General features: G+C 43.5%; 1 protein-coding gene across 1 annotated transcript; it reads left to right on the top strand.

The window, feature by feature from the left end:
• Positions 1 to 11,829: 11,829 nt before the first annotated feature.
• Positions 11,830 to 12,768, top strand: LOC134576903 (olfactory receptor 5G29-like). The gene has a single exon (XM_063435599.1). It carries the CDS (start codon positions 11,833 to 11,835, stop codon positions 12,766 to 12,768), a length of 936 nt encoding a protein of 311 aa, XP_063291669.1. The 5' UTR covers positions 11,830 to 11,832.
• Positions 12,769 to 17,749: the final 4,981 nt, after the last annotated feature.

Raw genomic sequence — 17,749 nt, forward strand, 5'->3', positions numbered from 1 at the left:
TTAAACGGTTTCACTACTTACCCTGGGAAGGGGGCCCGGCCCTCCTGGCACCATAACAACTACACAGAGCAGTAGTGGTTATTGTGCATGGATTATTTCATTAAATAATCTACAAGTGCCCCAGTAGCCAGCAAGCCGGGCAGCCAGCCAGCCAGCACACAGGCCGGCCAGCCAGCCCACAGGCTGGCCAGTAGCCAGCCAGCCAGCCAGCCCACAGGCCACCAGTTAGGCTTACAGCCAGCAAGCCCACAGCCAGCAAGCCACAGCCTGCCAGCCAGCAAGCCACAGCCTGCCAGCCAGCAAGCCACAACCAGCAAGCCAAAGCCTGCCAGCCACAGCCAGCAAGCCAACAGCCTGCCGGCAGTAGCCAGCAAGCCCACAGCCTGCCAGGAAGCCCACAGCCTGCCAGCCACAGCCAGTAAGCCCACAGCCTTCCAGCAAGCCCACAGACTGCCAGCCAGCAACAGTAATTAAGGTAAGAGGAGCAAACTTGGCCTAGGTATCAGCGAGCTATGTTGTGTTGCTATATTGTGAATAGGAACCAGAGTGTTGGGGAGACCCCCCTCCAGGCCCCATTAGACTCCATTGTAGTCTCTAATGGGACCTGGAGGAAATTCTTTCTAACACACTCTCTAAAGGACACTGAGATAGCCTCTGCTAGAATGCTCCCCCCCTCCATGGCCCATTAGCCCTCAATTGTAGTCTCTACTGGGGCCTGGAGGCGACTGTTTCCAGCAGGGACACTGAGATGGTCTCTGTTAGAAAGACCCCCTTCAAAGCCTATTAGACTCCATTGTAGTCTCTAATAGGGCCTGGAGGGGATTCTTTCTAACACACTCTCTAAAGGACACTGAGATAGCCTCTGCTAGAAAGACCCCCCTCCATGGCCCATTAGCCCTCAATTGTAGTATCTACTGGGGCCTCGAAGGGATATTGCACTTTTGTTCCTTGTGTCTAAAGATTGTGTAGGGTGTGGCTGGAGGCGGTGCATGGAGGCGGGACATGGGTGGCGCTTGCTGCGGAGTATGGGTGGGGCCTGTAAGGGGGCCCTTGATTTATTTTGCCCGGGGGCCCTGAGGGTTCTCAGTCCGCCCCTGTTACCAACCCCTGCTCCGTACCAACAAGGCATCACATTCTCCCCTCCCATACCCAGCCAACTGTGGAGAATCAAAAGCGAAACAGGGGCCCCCAATTACAAAAAAAGAAGAGACCCCCATCTCCCACCAAAATCCCCCAGCAGAGAAGGGCCTGGGGTTGCCCTGATGCAGTAAACCCTACCCCCCCCCCTTCCTTTACACCCCCTGCTTACACTCAGAACATAGCCTAAAAAGGAAGATTATGCACAGAACCCTGACTTTTCGGTATCTACAATATAACCATGCCCTGGTGCCACCTGCCAAAATTAGGACCATGCAATACGCTTCCAGAGTTCTAGGCTGTATAGAGTAGAAAAAAATAAGATAAAAGTGGAGCAGTATTCAAAACTATATTTCAAAGTAGTGGAACAGTGTTTAGGTGAACCCAATCTTCAGAGTGCTATGATATACTTATGAACCAGCAGGTGGCAGCAAATAGATAATCTCATAGCATGTTCAAGAGAGAAACATGGAGCGTGGGGGGTGGAGACTCTGAAGCTCATATTGTAAGCGGAGACTGCGGAAATTGGCTGAACTCCCCTGGTACTAGCCAAGGTTGTAGGCCCCTCTGCTGTGGAGCCAGGTGTGGAAAAGTTTGATTGTTAAGGTTGAGATCCCAGTGACCAAGCATGAGCGGCAGGCTATGGTTGTAAAGCATTTGCTCATAGGTGGTGAGGAGAAGTGTAGCAACTAGTGTGGCACTCCTTCGGGTCTTGTAGACTCCATCGTGGACCTGTTCCGATGTTGGGGCAAAGCCTGATCTGGGAATTCAGCTAAAGGGTGGTGAATATCAAAGCACTCCTGCCAGCGCATATTGATGGGTGGCAGTTGGAGCAGATTTAGCGGCAGAGTACCGGTGAGAGCGCGGTAAGGTACCAGTGGTTGGCACTGACCAGTGTCCCACAGGGGTGAAAATGACTAGGACAGTTGGAAAAAGCTGGGGTACCTGATCTTTTGCATCACTAGAGTGTGTGTCAACAGGGCCGATCTTAAGCCATTAGGTGCCCGATGTGAAAAATCTTCACAGCGCCCCCCTCCCCATTCTCCCCGTTCATACACCTTCATACATGTATGTGTGTGTGTATAGTAGTGTAGTGTTTGTATAGGAGATTTATTTAATTAAAAATTATTTAAAAACAAATATTAATTCCCCCTTCCCTGTTAACTTGCAGTGAGACAGGAATGTTGATATATCTGGTGTTCCAGTTTGCTGGGAATCTGATCTGCCCCTTCACCGGGTGCAGACTATGAGTAACTGTTTAGCGAACTCAGGCATTTACAGTCTCAGAGCTTTCCTCTGGTAATCCACGGCAATGTACTGATTGGCCAGAGAGTGGAAGACAGCTACTTATGGTCTGCAGCCAACAGAAGTGCAAGTCAGAGGTGCCATTCTGCTTCCCCTGCATTACAGTCACACGCACACACACACACACACAGTTATAGGCAGACAGTAACACACTCATACACACTCAGTTGTAGGCATACAGTCACACACACAGGTACAGGCAAACAGTCACACACACACACACACAATTACAAGCAGACAGTCACAAATGTTCAGTTACAGGCAGTCAGACACAGTTACAGGCAGACAGTGACACACAAGCAGACAGTCACAAAAGTTCAGTTACAGGCAGTTTGACACACACACTTACATGCAGACAGTGACACACATGCAGACAGTGACACACATGCAGACAGTCACACACATTCAGACAGTCACACACACAGTTACCTCTTTCCATTATGGGATGCAGTGGTGTACACAAGATCCATGGGGCACTGGTGCGAAAATTGATCCGTGGGCGCCCCCCACTGCACACGCGGTTACTCTGCGCGGGCCAGTGCCACTACACATGGAGGCGGGCACCTGGTCGCAGGGGTGCGACCCCTGCGACCGCGGTGTGCCGCCAGTGCATGCAGATACACTTAAAGGACCACTATAGGCACTCAGATCACTTCAGCTCAATTAAGTGGTCTGGGTGCCAGGTCCCCCTAGTTTTAACCCTGCAGCTGACAACATAGCAGTTTCAGAGAACTCACTGACAGCCGCTAGAGGTGCTTCCGTAAATCCACTTGACGTCCATAGAAAAGCATTGAGTAATGATTTCCTATGGGCGGTTTGAATGCGTGCATGTGCATTTGGAGCTGAGAGGCGGATCGGGGCGGAGAGATCCCCAGCGCCAAGGGAGCCCGGTGCTGGAAAAAGGTAAATACACACTAGCTAACAGACACACACATTTACTGACAGACACACACTCAGTGACAGACACACATACACTCTCACTGACAAACACACACTCACTAACAGACACACACAAACTAACACATTCAGTAACACAAACACTCACTGACACACACACACTGACACTCATTAGCAGACACACACTCAATACCAGACACACAAACACACACAGAAACACTCACTAACACACTTACTGACACTTACTAGCAGACACACACAAACTAACACACACAGTAACACACTCACTGCACACACACACACACTAACACACATACACACTCACCTATTTATTTTTTTAATTTAATCCCCCAGCTTCCTTACCTTTTGGGAGTGCTGTGGGGATTCCTGCTGTCCCTGGGGTCCAGTGGGGCTGCTGGGCTGCTGGGCGGCCTGGCGGGGGCGCGAGTGAGCACTCTCCCCTGAGTGCTCTCTGCCCAGCTCCCTCACGTGCCACGTACTGATGCTGGAGCCGGAATATGACGTCATGCTCCGGCATCAGTGCGGTGCGAGCGAGGGAGCTGGGCAGAGAGCACTCAGGGGAGAGTGCTCCCTCACGGGCCCCCCGGGAGAAGAGGCTGGCAAAATGTGGCCACACTGGCGTGTATACCGGGTCGAAGGGCGTCCGGAACCCCTGGAGGCCCGGGCCCAGTCGCAGCCGCTACCCCTGCGACCCCGGTATGTACGCCACATATGGGATGGTAGGGGGGCAATGGAGGCAGTGCAGCTCCTGGAAATTAGTTGTTGTGAAAGCAGGGACTCCTTCCTGCTTCCTGCTTCCCGCTTCCTGTGCAGCAGTTACAAGCCATCGGTTAATGGATGCTTTTAACTCTGCCCCTGCTGCCATTGTAGCCCCGCCTCCGCATCTGACTAGCTCTTTCGCTCGGTAAGCCCTGCCCCCACTGCCATGCTATTTTTACATTAGTCCAGGATGGAGAATAATAAAATCCTCCACCCAGTTACCTGCTTTAGCTCCCCTGAACTCCTGTAACCCAGCCATATGCGAGCTGTGTTGGCCGCATGGTGCCCCCTGCTCCATGGTGCCCTGTGCGGCTGCACAGCTCGCACATCCCTAAGGCCGGCCCTGTGAGTGCCTGTCTTTTACCCCAGTGTACCAGGGCAAAGGTCTGGTAATAACTGTAATTGATGATTATTATGGAGTCCCATGCAGCTTGCAAGATTTTCTTCATTAGAGACTAGTAGAATAAGCAACATGACATCTCCGGGTGGAACATCTTGTGGACCCCTAGGCCTTAATGCTCTGTGTGCACTGAACAATGTGCGTATCCGCTACACGTTTTAGAAGCCCATTCAAAATTATGGTGAATATTTCTTTAAAGTGCATGTATTCTTTGCCGTCTTGGTCAGCTGCTCGGCTACACCCCCTATCATTTACTGTTTTGTATATCTATTTGGTTATACTTTTTTTTAACCTCCCTAGCAGCAATAGAGGGGCATTATAAGTGGGAGGTGAGGGGAACTATATTAAGCTATAAAACTATTATAATATTAAAATGACTTAAACAGCATGTTTGATCAGATATATCTCAAATGCAATAGTTTACACGAAAAAATTAAAAAGCCCAATATAAAAAAAAAGTGTATAGTTTAATTATTTTTTTTATTGCAACAAAAACTGGTTGGGCTCTGCCTCCACCGTTCACACAAAAGAATGCCATGCTGAACCTGAAAAAAAATCTTCATTACTTACACTTATTTACTTGTTTAGATTTTATTCATTTTTAATTGTGGTTCATATATAAATATTTGATATGCGAAGTGTTGTGCACTTATGGTGAAAGAGGTAAATTATGGTTCAACAAAAGTCCTTAATAGATTAAAAGATTAAAGACCTCACACAAAACACAGATTCATTCAGAATACACCCACGAGCTTGCATCCCTAGAGATCGAACCAATAATATAAAAGAATGATTAGAAGCTCATTTAGGCAAAACAAGGTAGAAGAGAAATGAGGTAAGGATGCACTATATATATATATATATATATATATATATATATATATATATATATATATATATATATATATATAAAATAATTATATACATACAGATAAAAATTTTATTTGATATATCATTTTTATTTAAGATCTATATTTAATGCTGGTAGTATTAATTGTACAAAGAGGAAGTTAGCTGAAAGTTAACAGCCTGGGTTTAGCGTAGACTATCAGTAATCATTGAAATTGACTGGCACATAATTCTCACAACTCACTGTTTTTAAGGTTAAGATCTGGAGACATTGAATGTCTCTGTTGGTAATAAATAGAAGAAATAGCTTGTTGTGGTTTCTGCAGCTATCATTAAGACACATTATGCTAGAAATATATGGAGCCACTATGCAAGTCTACTGAGGGAATGCATTGCTAGTGTGAACTATAAATGATGTATTAATCTATGTATTCATGGTTTTTAGTATTCTACCAGACACTTTATATTCTCATTATGGGTATTAGATTAGATTATATTTTAATGTGCTAGGAATAAAATAATAATTATACAGGGACAGTGTAAGCAAGACAGAATTTTAAAGTAACAATCTAACAGTACATGTAAATGTAATTATTTCAATTGTTAGAGTGTTGCTTTAAGGGGCACTGTAGGCACCCAGACCACTTCAGCTAATTGAAGTGGTCTGGGTGCTGTGATCCTTTTGCACTTAGTGCTGCAATGTAAAACATTCCAGTTCCAAAGAACTGCAATGTTTACATTGCAGCTCTAAGTCTGCCCTCTGTGACCGTCTAACAGATCTAACAGATTATCTGATGCTGGACGTCTTCACAGACTTCCACAGTCAGATTTTCCCCATAGGAAAGCATTGAATAATGCTTTCCTATGGGGAGGTCTAATGCGTGCGCGGCATTTTCTACGCATGCGCATAAGGTCTCCCCCGACTGCTGACGTCAGCGGGGGAGTAGGGTGGGTGGAGCCTGACCCAGCACCAAGGGATATCAGCGCTGGATTCAGGTAAGTGACTAAAGCGTTTTTAACCCCTTCAGCCCCACGGGAGGGGGCACTCCAGGAGCATAAAGTGCCAGAAAAACGGGTTTATTTTCCTGGCACTATAGGATCCCTTTAATGATTTAGATTCAGGGTTCCCATTTTAAAATTAAAATAAATAAATAGATAATCATCCTTGATGATCTTTGATGATCTTTGTCAAATCTTGACATGTGCACCATCCCTGTCAATGTGTTGCTTCTTATGGAGAAACATGTAATTCCACACATTCAGTAAGAACAAAAATTAATATCTTTAAAATTTGAAGGTCTTAAAGGGTCGCTCTGGACCCCTAAATAACTTTAGCTTGCTGAAATGCTTGATGTGTAAAGAGTGTGTCCTCTTTTTGTCATTACAAAACGTGCAGGTTTCAATCGAAATTTACACTTTTATAAATTAACCTTGTTACACTCCCTGGCTGTCAATCAGACAACTGATGAAGTTACTTCCTGAGTTGATTCCGTGAATAACTCAAGAGGCAGGATATTGTCCAGAGCATCTGCCTTGCAAAGCTTGAGTTTCATTGGAAAGTTTGTGATTGGACAGCTACAGAAAGTCTGGGCAGATGGCTTGCAAAGGCTGCAGACAAGATAATTGCAGCCTTTGCAAACTTTAGGTATAACCACAACACACGAATGCATATTTTTAGGGAACAATGTCATTTGGGATATATCTACCAAACTATATTTTTCTTTGCATTTGGGCAGTGGAGTCGTGTTTTAAACTAGTAGTGCCTCCTGTTTCATGTCTGACAGCTATTAGAGGTGTGTTCTCTGACAAATGTATGGTGTAGTGGTTTTGGTGCTTAGACTGCAGTAAAGCAAGGTAAATTATATTAAAATATCCACTGATAAGAATGAAAGAGATATGGTGAACTGGTCTGGCTGGCGTTTATCAATTTTTATCATATTTATGCGCTAGACGTGCTTTTCTTCATGGGAATTCTTGGTGTTTTTTCTTATGATGTAACCTGCTGGTTATCAATTTCATGAAAACCTTGAATCTCCAATTACGATTTGAAATAAACACTGCTAGCAACGCTCTGTCTAGTGAGTTATTTAAGATCTCTTGGATATCGAAACGTTGCACTTTTCCAAATAAACCTGCTGTTTAACTGATCCTTGAGTGCCTGGACCACAATTTTTCGGTAGGGGTAGCGAACCCCAGGTGTGGTTAAACCAGGATTTTGATAAGAGTGCGGAATTCCTCCTTTTTATTTATATAGTGAGTTATTTAAAGCAGATGTTAAATTGAGTTACAATGTTATTACTCTATGTACATTTTGCTGTTATTGCATGTGGAAGTTAACATACTGCTTTACTGAAGATAAAAAAGGGCTTCCCTCACACCACAAGATGTCATCACGCAGTGGAACTCTACTTTAGATATGCTGGAACAATTTTTGGAACAGCACAGGGCAATTCACAGTCTAGCTTCCTACCACTCCACTGCATACCTACCAAGTGTCCCTATTTAGGAGGGACAGTCCCTATTTTTGTCCGAAGTCCTTCTGTCGCACTCTTTTATCCCTCTTTTCTATGAGCTCTATATGGTTGGAGTGTCTGAGTGTATAAGTGAGTTCCACGGCAACAATACTTACAATAATGTGTCTTTAACCTATGATAAATGTGTTTAGAAATCAGTCTGTGTAAATAGGATACATTGTTCTTGCTCTAAATTTCACTTTAGGTGCATAAATTGTAATTAGGAAGTCTCCTAAATGTTCCTGAAACAATCTCTAGCCTGACTACACTACCACTCACACTCCTAAAATTAAAGTGGCCATTGTTATCCATTTGAAATTTTGGTAAATGTGCCATTGGCGTTGACTCCACAATTGGGCGTGAGACCTGGACGATAATAGGGCCGCTAGTGGCAGTTGTTACTCCATTTAGGAAGATGAGATACAATTTGAGCTACAGCAATGCTATTGTGTGACAGGCCACCCTTTGTTAAACCACCTCATAAGAATGATGTATTACTTCCTGGAAAACAAGGAATTAGTTCCGGGTGGTACATTCTGTCTAGACCAGCGGCTCCCAAAGTGTGGGTCGCAGGGCGATTCCCAGTGGGTCGTGCTGACCCACACATCCAGGGCCGCCAGGGAGTTAGGCAAGCAGACTGACACCAGGAGGGAGTCCGGCAGCTTGCTCTGTATGCAGCCGGGCTCCCTCCAATCAGTCTGCCCAGCACCTCCGGTCTGCAGCTCCACCGGGTGCAGAGCAGCAGACCGTGCGATAAAAGTCTCGCGAGCTCCCAGAGCGTTACCATGGCAACACTCTTGGTGCTCGCAAGGCTTTTATTACACAGTCTGCAGCTCTGCACCCGGCGGAGCTCAGACCGGAGAGTTACCCCACCGGACCACCAGGGAGACACTGGACAACCAGGGATGTTTAAAGAAGGTAGGGCACAGAGCCCAAACAATGCCCCCACCCCAATGTAACCCCTTCTCTGCCTGCCCCCCTCCCCCCCACTGTAACCGCTTCTCTACCTGCCCCCCTCTCCCCACTGTAACCCCTTCTCTGCCCTCCACCTCCCCCCACTGTAACCCCTTCTCTGCCTTCCCCCTCCCCCCACTGTAACCCCTTCTCTGCCTGCCCCCCTTCCCCCCACTGTAACCCCTTTTCTGCCTACCCTCCCCACTGTTACCCCTTCTCTGCCTACCCCCCACTGTAACCCCTTCTCTGCCTCCCCTCCCCACTGTAACCCCTTCTCTGCCTCCCCTCCCCACTGTAACCCCTTCTCTGCCTACCCCCCACTGTAACCCCTTCTCTGCCTCCCCTCCCCACTGTAACCCCTTCTCTGCCTCCCCTCCCCACTGTAACCCCTTCTCTGCCTCCCCTCCCCACTGTAACCCCTTCTCTCCCTGCCCCCTCCCCCCACTGTAACCCCTTCTCTGCCTACCCCCCCACTGTAACCCCTTCTCTCCCTGCCCCCTCCCCCCACTGTAACCCCTTCTCTGTCTACCCCCCACTGTAACCCCCCTTTCTCTCCCTGCCCCTCTCCCCACACTGTAACCTTTTCTCCCCCTGCCCCCCACTGTCGTCTTTTCTCCCCCTGCCCCCCCACTGTCGTCTTTTCTCCCCCTGCCCCCTCCCACACTGTAACCCTTTCTCCCCCTGCCTGCCTACTGTTACCCTTTCTCTCCCTGCCTGCCCACTGTAACCCTTTTTCCCCCTGCCCACCCACTGTAACCCTTTCTCACACTGCCCCCCACAATGTTACCAGTACACACACTCCCTCCCACACTGTCACCCTCCCCTCCTGTCTCTGCGTGTCCTTTTGTGTCTGTGTGTATCTGTGTACATGAGTGTCTGTGTATCTGTGTGTGAAAAACTAAGTGTCATTGTGTGTATCGCTGTGTCAATGTGTGTATTTGTGTGTCTGTGTGTGTGTGTATACACTGCACACATACTCCATACAAAAAACATGCTTACATTGAAACACACATTGTGTATATGTATATTTTATGAACACAATATACACACACTGCATCCACTACACATACACACACACACACACACACACACACACACTGCAATCAAACACAAACATTACATACAAACACACCCCTGCATTAAAACACTAAAATGATCTACAAACACCAACACTACACACAAAAAGCACACCTGCATTTAAAGTCCTACACTACAGTCCTACATATACAAACACCCCTGCATTCAGACGCAAACATTACAAGCAAGTACACCACTACATTCCAATAGCAACAGTACATACAAATACACCCATACATGCACACATATACTTAATACAAAACCATGCTTACATTCAAACACTGCTCACAAATATAACCCTGCAATGATGTGCAAATGGTAGATCTCCATCTGGCATATTATTGTTGAAGTTCTCCGATAGATGGAGATCTACCTTTTTTCCACACTTTCACTAGATGGGGGCCCAGAAATCTTGCACCAGGGTCCTCTCTACATTAGTTCCACCACTAGGATAATCAACGTGAGGTGCCTGGATGAAAGAGCAGGACAACAGCATTTCTGATTCTGAGTCTGTGAGTAAGCAGTTGTATGTCTCTAAAACTGATTGCCATGATGTGTAAAGTTCCTGCCTCTAAAACTGCCATGATATATCAAAATTATACCTCTAAAACGGCCATGTTATGCCAATTTTATGCATCTAAAGCTGATTGCCATGGTGTGCCAATTTTATGCATCTGACTGTTTGCCATGGTGTGCCAATTGTATGCTTCTGAAGCTGATTGCCATGATGTGCCAAGTTTTTGCATCTAAAAGTGATTGCCATGATATGCCAAATTTATGCATCTAAAGTAGAGATGTCCTGAACAGTTCGCCAGGAACTGTTAGCCGGCGAACATAGCTTGTTCGCGGTCGCCGCGGCGGGCGAACATATGCGATGTTCGGTCCGCCCCCTATTCGTCATGGAGGTGGGAGGGTCTGGGAGGGAGGGTCTGCTGCTGATTGGCTGGAATGTGTCTGCTGACTGTGAGGTACAGGGTCAAAGTTTACTCAATGATGAAGAATAGGGGGCGGACCGAACATCGCATATGTTCGCCCGCTGCGGCGACCGCGAACAAGCTATGTGCCGGCGAACTGTTCGTGACATCTCTAATCTAAAGCTGATTGCCATGGTGTGCCAAGTTTATGTCTTTAAAGCTGCCATAATGTACCAATTTTATGCATCTAAAGCTGATTGCCATGGTATGCCAATTGTATGCATCTAAAGCTGATTGCCATGGTGTGCCAATTATATGCATCTAAAGCGGATTGCTATAGTTTGCCAATTGTATGCCTCTAAAGCGGTTTGCCATGGTGTGCCAATTGTATGCCTCTGAAGCCGATTGCCATGGTGTTCACTTTTTAAAATACGCATTAAAAGCAAGTGGGTCTCGAAAAATTACCGTTTTGAAAAGTGGGTCTCGGCCCATAAAAGTTTGGGAAGCCCTGGTCTAGACTGATGTATCAGAAGCTGAAAGTAGTTCCCCATGCGTGTCTAAGCAACTTTGTAGCTAATTTCCTCATATTGATGCTGGCTTCCCTGCATTATCTTAGCATTAGGGGGAAGTGGCACACATATCCAACACATACTGGAGGGTACATATAAATAACATTTTAACTTTGTCTGCAAATCAATCTATAAATAAAATTGCAGCGTTTTGATATGTTTATGTGCTATCTATACACCCCTTGCTTCAAATAAATGCTATGCTATTTTTTTCAATCAAAACGTACTCCTTTAGTAAAGGGGATAAAAAAAATATATGGATTTAAATGATGAGTTAATGAGCATGTATGTTGTGTAAAATCACTAAAAGCAATGGGAAACTATGTTTGCTGGTAGCAAACTTGATAAGCACTGGCATTTGGTTGTTTCATTCATTATTAATTTCATTAATTATTTTTATAGCTGTTACTGCTGTCATTTTTACATATCTCAAACATATGGAAAAAGGAAACCAGACTACTGTAAGCGAGTTTATCCTTTTAGGAGTTACCAACAATCCAAACATGCAAATATTCCTTTTTGTTTTATTCTCGTTGATATATATTATTACTGCTTTTGGAAATATTGGCATCGTTGTTATAATCACAGTAATTTCTGACTTGCACAGCCCAATGTATTTCTTTCTTAGTAACTTGTCTGCCTGTGATCTTTGTTATTCTACTGCTGTTACTCCAAAATTTTTGCATGATATGTTTTTACAGAGAAAATCCATTTCTTTTATTGGATGTGCATTTCAACTGTACTTTTTTACATTTTTTGCCAGCACTGAAAGCTACATGTTGTCTGCAATGGCATATGATCGCTATGTAGCTATATGTCACCCTCTTCTATATATAGTAATAATGAACAGGACTACATGTATACTTCTTCTTACTGCTGTATATACTGGTGGTTTCCTCACTGCAGGAATTGATACCTATACTACTATAACTTTACCTTTCTGTGGACCTAATACAATCAACCACTTTTATTGTGATATCCCTCCTCTAATGGAGCTCGCATGTTCAGATTCCTACATAAACAAAACCATTATATTTGTTATGGTATTTGTACTAGGGTTTGTTTCTGTTCTAGTTATCTTGGCTTCCTATACCTACATTTTCTTTACCATAATCAAGATTCGATCCATTGAAGGCAAACAGAAAGCTTTTTCAACATGTAGTTCCCACCTTTTGTGTGTCTCCATTTTTTATGGGACAATTTTTTTCGTGTACCTTCGTCCACCCTCTGGTTATTCTGTTACACAAAACAAAGTGATCTCTGTTTTTTATACAATGGTAATCCCAATGCTAAACCCAATCATCTATAGCTTACGGAACACAGAAGTACAGGAAACCGTGAGATCTTCTGTTAAGAAACTATTATCTGCATAAGTACTTGGAAAAAAAGTCATATTTACATATTAATATACATATAATGCAATTAAATTCATACTGTTTATATTATACATTACAGACCCAGTGTTATATGCTTACAATGTTATAAACCAACTTTCTCTTGAATAATAATATTTAATTGTGACGGAGTGGATGGGTTATTGGGAGACATTGGGGATGACCCATCAGTCATGGTCCATATTGGTACTAATGAAAAAGTCAGAGGAAGATGGAGGGTCCTAAAAATGAGTTCTATGAATGGGAAGTATACTAAAGAAAAGGACTTCCAAGGTAGCATTTTCAGAGATTTACCTTTGCCTCGTGCTACAGTAGAAAGGTAGCTGAAGATTAGGGAGACTATAATGCATGGCTAAATTTGTGTCTAGGAAGCAGGGTTTTGGCTTTCTAGACAAGCACTAGGCTCCTTCTGCGCTTGAGTGGCTTATAGCCATGATGTATTGCACATAAACGGAAGAGGGTCTGCTGTGCTTGGGAGCAGGATGGCTAGATGGTAGGAGTAGACTTTAAAGGGATACTATAGTGTCAGGAATAGCTGTATTTCTGGCACTATTGCTCCACCTGCCTCCACCCTCCTTTGTGCCCCCCCTCCTCAGTGAATAGAGGGTTAAAGACTTTATTTACTTACCTGATCCCAGCGTCAATGTCCCTCAGCGCTGGGTCAAAGTTCCTCCTTCTCCTCCATACCGCATAAAATAAGACTTAACGCGTTTCGGCTACAGCCTTTTTCAAAAGTCCTGTTTTCACCTTGCAATCTTGCGGCTTAAATATCTTCGAATTTGGCGCCTTTTTCGCCGTCCTGGCGTGATGGCGTTTCCGTCCTGAATCCCGACGTCATGGCCGCATGCTTCAGTCTAATTTGCATCCCTGCGGCTTCCGTCTCTCTTCACTGACGTCACGACGTTACCTTCGTCATCACGTCGTGACGTATATATTATGGGACAGATCTTCCTCCGATCCCACTACTTTTGCCCACAACTAATATGTCTTTTCCAGTTCGGCACAAAAGGGCAATCTCTTATCTTGAATAAATTAATACAGGCTTAACATATATACACAAACAATATCTAAAACTTAATAAATTACATAAACAATAGGAAAACTAATCCTTCTTAACAAGGAACATACTATACTATACTGTCATCCTCATCATGAAAAGAATATCAATGTTTTAACCTCAAAAATATTTTATTTGGGAGAGAGGAGAAAAAGAAAACCTGTATTAAAATCTTATACTGAATAAATACAAAGTATTAATGACTTAACAGTATTTTAAATACATTAATAAAAGAAGAGGGGAGAGGGGGAGGGGTCCTTTTTTTTAAATCACCTCTAAATTATATCCCTAATATTCTAATAGGGATAAATCAGTAAAAATCCCATTTTAATCCGGGCTTTTCGTGATCTCATTTTTAAAAAAAAATAATACTATAAAAAAAAATTCAATCAATAATTAAAAATTAATAATTAAAATTGTCTATTACAGTTCCTTTTAAAATTCATATGTACGGGGTGATTTCAAAATCCACATTCAATCCCTGTGGCATTAAGGTGTCCATGTTAAAAATCCATTTCATTTCTGTCCTATTTAATAAGTTTTCCTTATCTCCTCCTCTCCAATGGACTTTCACCTTCTCTAATCCTATGAACTCCAAACCTTTTGGGTCACTATTATGACATTCCATAAAATGTCTGGAAACACTGTGGTTTACAAATTTTTGATTGATATTATAAATGTGTTCCCTAATTCTAATTTTAAGATGGCGTGAGGTTCTCCCTATGTACTGGAGGCCACAAGGGCAAATTAACATATAGATAACGTCCTTACTGTTACAGGAGATAAATGAGTTAATTTTATACTCTTTCTTTGTAGCATTGGACATGAACTTTAAAACTTTTTTATTTGTCTCTTTCCTATGTTTGTACCCCCTACATTCCCTACAAAAATAAAAACCCTTTGGTTGTTTTAAAAAAACTATTATTTTCTTTCTCTATATCTAAAAAACTTTTTGTTAGAACTTGCTTTAGATTCCTAGCACCCCTAAAAATAATCCTTGGTTTCTCTTCAATAAAACTGGTCAATTTTTCATCTGTTTTTAAAATATGCCAATTCCGATTTATGATTTCCCTTACATTATTATTATTGGTACAAAAATTAAAAATGAGTGGTACTTTTTCTTCTTCAAATCGAGGGGCCCCTTTACTTTTATACTGCAGGAGTTGTTTTCTATCTATTTTTTCAATTTCTTTAAAAGTTTTCTCCAGAGGGGCATTCTTATATCCCTTCTCTTGAAATTGTTCTTTTAACATTTGTCCCTTTGGAATATTATTAAGCCATGGCTTAAAATGGCAAATGTCAGAATCTATGAAGCTATTAACATCTACAGATTTAAAGTAAGTTTTACTTTTAATTTTTTGATCCTCTATATATATAGACAGATCAAGGGAATTGATTTCCTGACGACTAATTTTGTATGTCAAGGTAATATTCCACTCATTAACGTTTAGGGTGTTAAAAAGTCCTTTTAGTGATTTCTCACTCCCTTTCCAAATTAAAAATGCATCATCGATGTAACGTCTATAGAGGACCAGATTTGCACCAATTAGATCATTAAAATGAATAAAAAGATCTTCCCAGTGTGCCATAAACAGAGTGGCATAACTTGGGGCAAATCTGGTCCCCATAGCGGTACCCCTTGTTTGCAGATAAAACTTCCCCTCAAACCAGAAAAAAATGTTTTTTAAGAATAATATTAATCCCCTCAATGATAAAGCTAATTTGAGTTTCGGGCTCTAATGTGCATATGAGGCAAATCCGCACGCGCATTAGACTTCCCCATAGGAAAGCATTAAATCAATGCTTTCCTATGGGGAAAAAACTGACGCTGGAGGTCCTAATGCAGAGCATGAAGACGTCCAGTGTCAGATACCGGACTAAAGGTCCGTTTTAAACCAGTAAGCCCTCTAGTGGCTGTATGGTAGACAGCTACTAGAGCTGACTTAGTGCTGCAATGTAAACATTGCAGTTTCTCTAGAACTGCAATGTTTAACATTGCAGCACTAAGTGCAAAAGGGACACTGCACCCAGACCACTTCAATGAGCTTAAGTGGTCTGGGTGCCTACAGTGTCCCTTTAAACTACTAATAGGGAGGAAGGACACAGAAATCGACATAATCAATATATGACAAACAGGTGATGGTATTTAACTCAGCACAAAGGCGTGGCGGTGGGAGGGGCAAGATCAGAACAGAGGAGGTATGTAATAAAAATGTACTTATACTTCAAGTGGCTCATAACAATATTTAATGTATGCTTACTAATGCAATGGCACAAATTAGCAAAAACTATTTTGAGACCTGAGCAGGGATTTACCAAAGGGCAAGCTACTGAGTTTCTCTAAGCTTTTTTCCATTCTCAGAGTTCTCATATCCTCTAAATTTGTTGCAAAGCATTAAGTTGTTTCTCCCCAAGTTAAAAGGATAATCCAGACGTGGAAAGAGCCTAGAGGGATATCAGCTACACCTCGTTGATGAGGCCCAAAGAAGGCCGAAATGATCATCTGGAGTTCCTGTATCTCTTGTGCAGAGAGAACTTGCTGGTATTTCGGTTCTGGAGTGCCCTCGTGGTTTGGATCAGTCTGATATGCTACAGAATATGCTCTCTCTGTAATGGCACAAGTGAGCAAAACTATTTTGAAACATGAGGGGATTTACCTAAGTGCAAGCTACTGAGTTTCTCTAAGCTTTTGTCCGTTCTCAGTTCTCTGTTTTTATTACTAATGCAAGGAGCCTATATAACTAAATTATGGACTAGAGGCAATAGCATATATTAAGCAATATGATATAATAGGCATAACGAAAATGTGGTGGGATGAGAGACATGACAGGGCAGTTAACTTAACCCCCTAAGGACCAAACTTCTGGGATAAAAAGGAATCATGACATGTCACACATGTCATGTGTCCTTAAGGGGTTAAAGGGATTTTGTAGTTGGAATGCAAAGTTGCATTCCTTACACTACAGAACCCTCTGGTCCCACCCCCTCTCCCCTCCCTCATACCCACGACTCCTAAAGTGTTAAAAATTTATTTTAATACTTACCCGATTCCAAAGTCGATCTCCCACTGTGCTGGGTCGGCGCTCTGCCTCTATTAACATCATCCAATGGGGCCGGCTAATGCATATGCGCGGAAAATGCTGCGAGCGCAATATGCCTTCCTACAGGGATTTTACTGACCCTAGATATCCTCCTGCAGAGCATCGGTTAGGGGATCAAAAGTCAGTTAGCCACAGGGCCGGACTGGGAAAAAAATTAGGCCCGGGCATTTTTTCAATCAGAGCGGCCCCCTAAGGGGGCGGGGCCAGAGAGGGTGTGTTTTGTCATCACTAATGACAAGCACGCCCCCTCTCAAAGTGAGCATGTTGGTTCAATGCGCAGAGCCCCGCTGAAGAGCTCTGGCATTAGAAAAAGGCCCTGAATTTGTTCTGCGCAGCGCAAGCAAATTTAATAACATGCTTGCGCTGTGTTTGCTTTTAAATTGTCTCTGGTGTCTCCACAAGTGGGATACCAGAGGACAAAAGGGCCAGGAAAGTGTATGGTGCATATGTTTAGAGCGTGCTTGTGGGATTGCGTGTGTGTAGAGTGTGGTGTGGTATTGTGTAAATAGGTAAATTTAATTTGTGTTTGTGGTGTAATATGTGTGGCTAGGGGCTGTAGAGAGTGTGTATATAGGGGGCATAGTGTTATAGGGGATGTAGCGAGTGTGTGCATACGGGCTGTAGTGTGTGTGTATAGGTGACGTAGTGTGTGTAGGGGTTGTAGAGAGGGTGTGTTTAGAGAATGTTGTATGTGTTTGCTGACAAGGAATGTAGTGTGTGTGTGTAGGAGATCTAGTGTGTAAAGGACCCAGTGTGTATAGGAGAGTGTGTGTGTGTGTGTGTGTGTGTGTAGAGGCTTAAG

Source organism: Pelobates fuscus, chromosome 1, assembly GCF_036172605.1.
Source record: "Pelobates fuscus isolate aPelFus1 chromosome 1, aPelFus1.pri, whole genome shotgun sequence".
In the NCBI taxonomy this organism is placed as follows: Eukaryota; Metazoa; Chordata; class Amphibia; order Anura; family Pelobatidae; genus Pelobates; species Pelobates fuscus.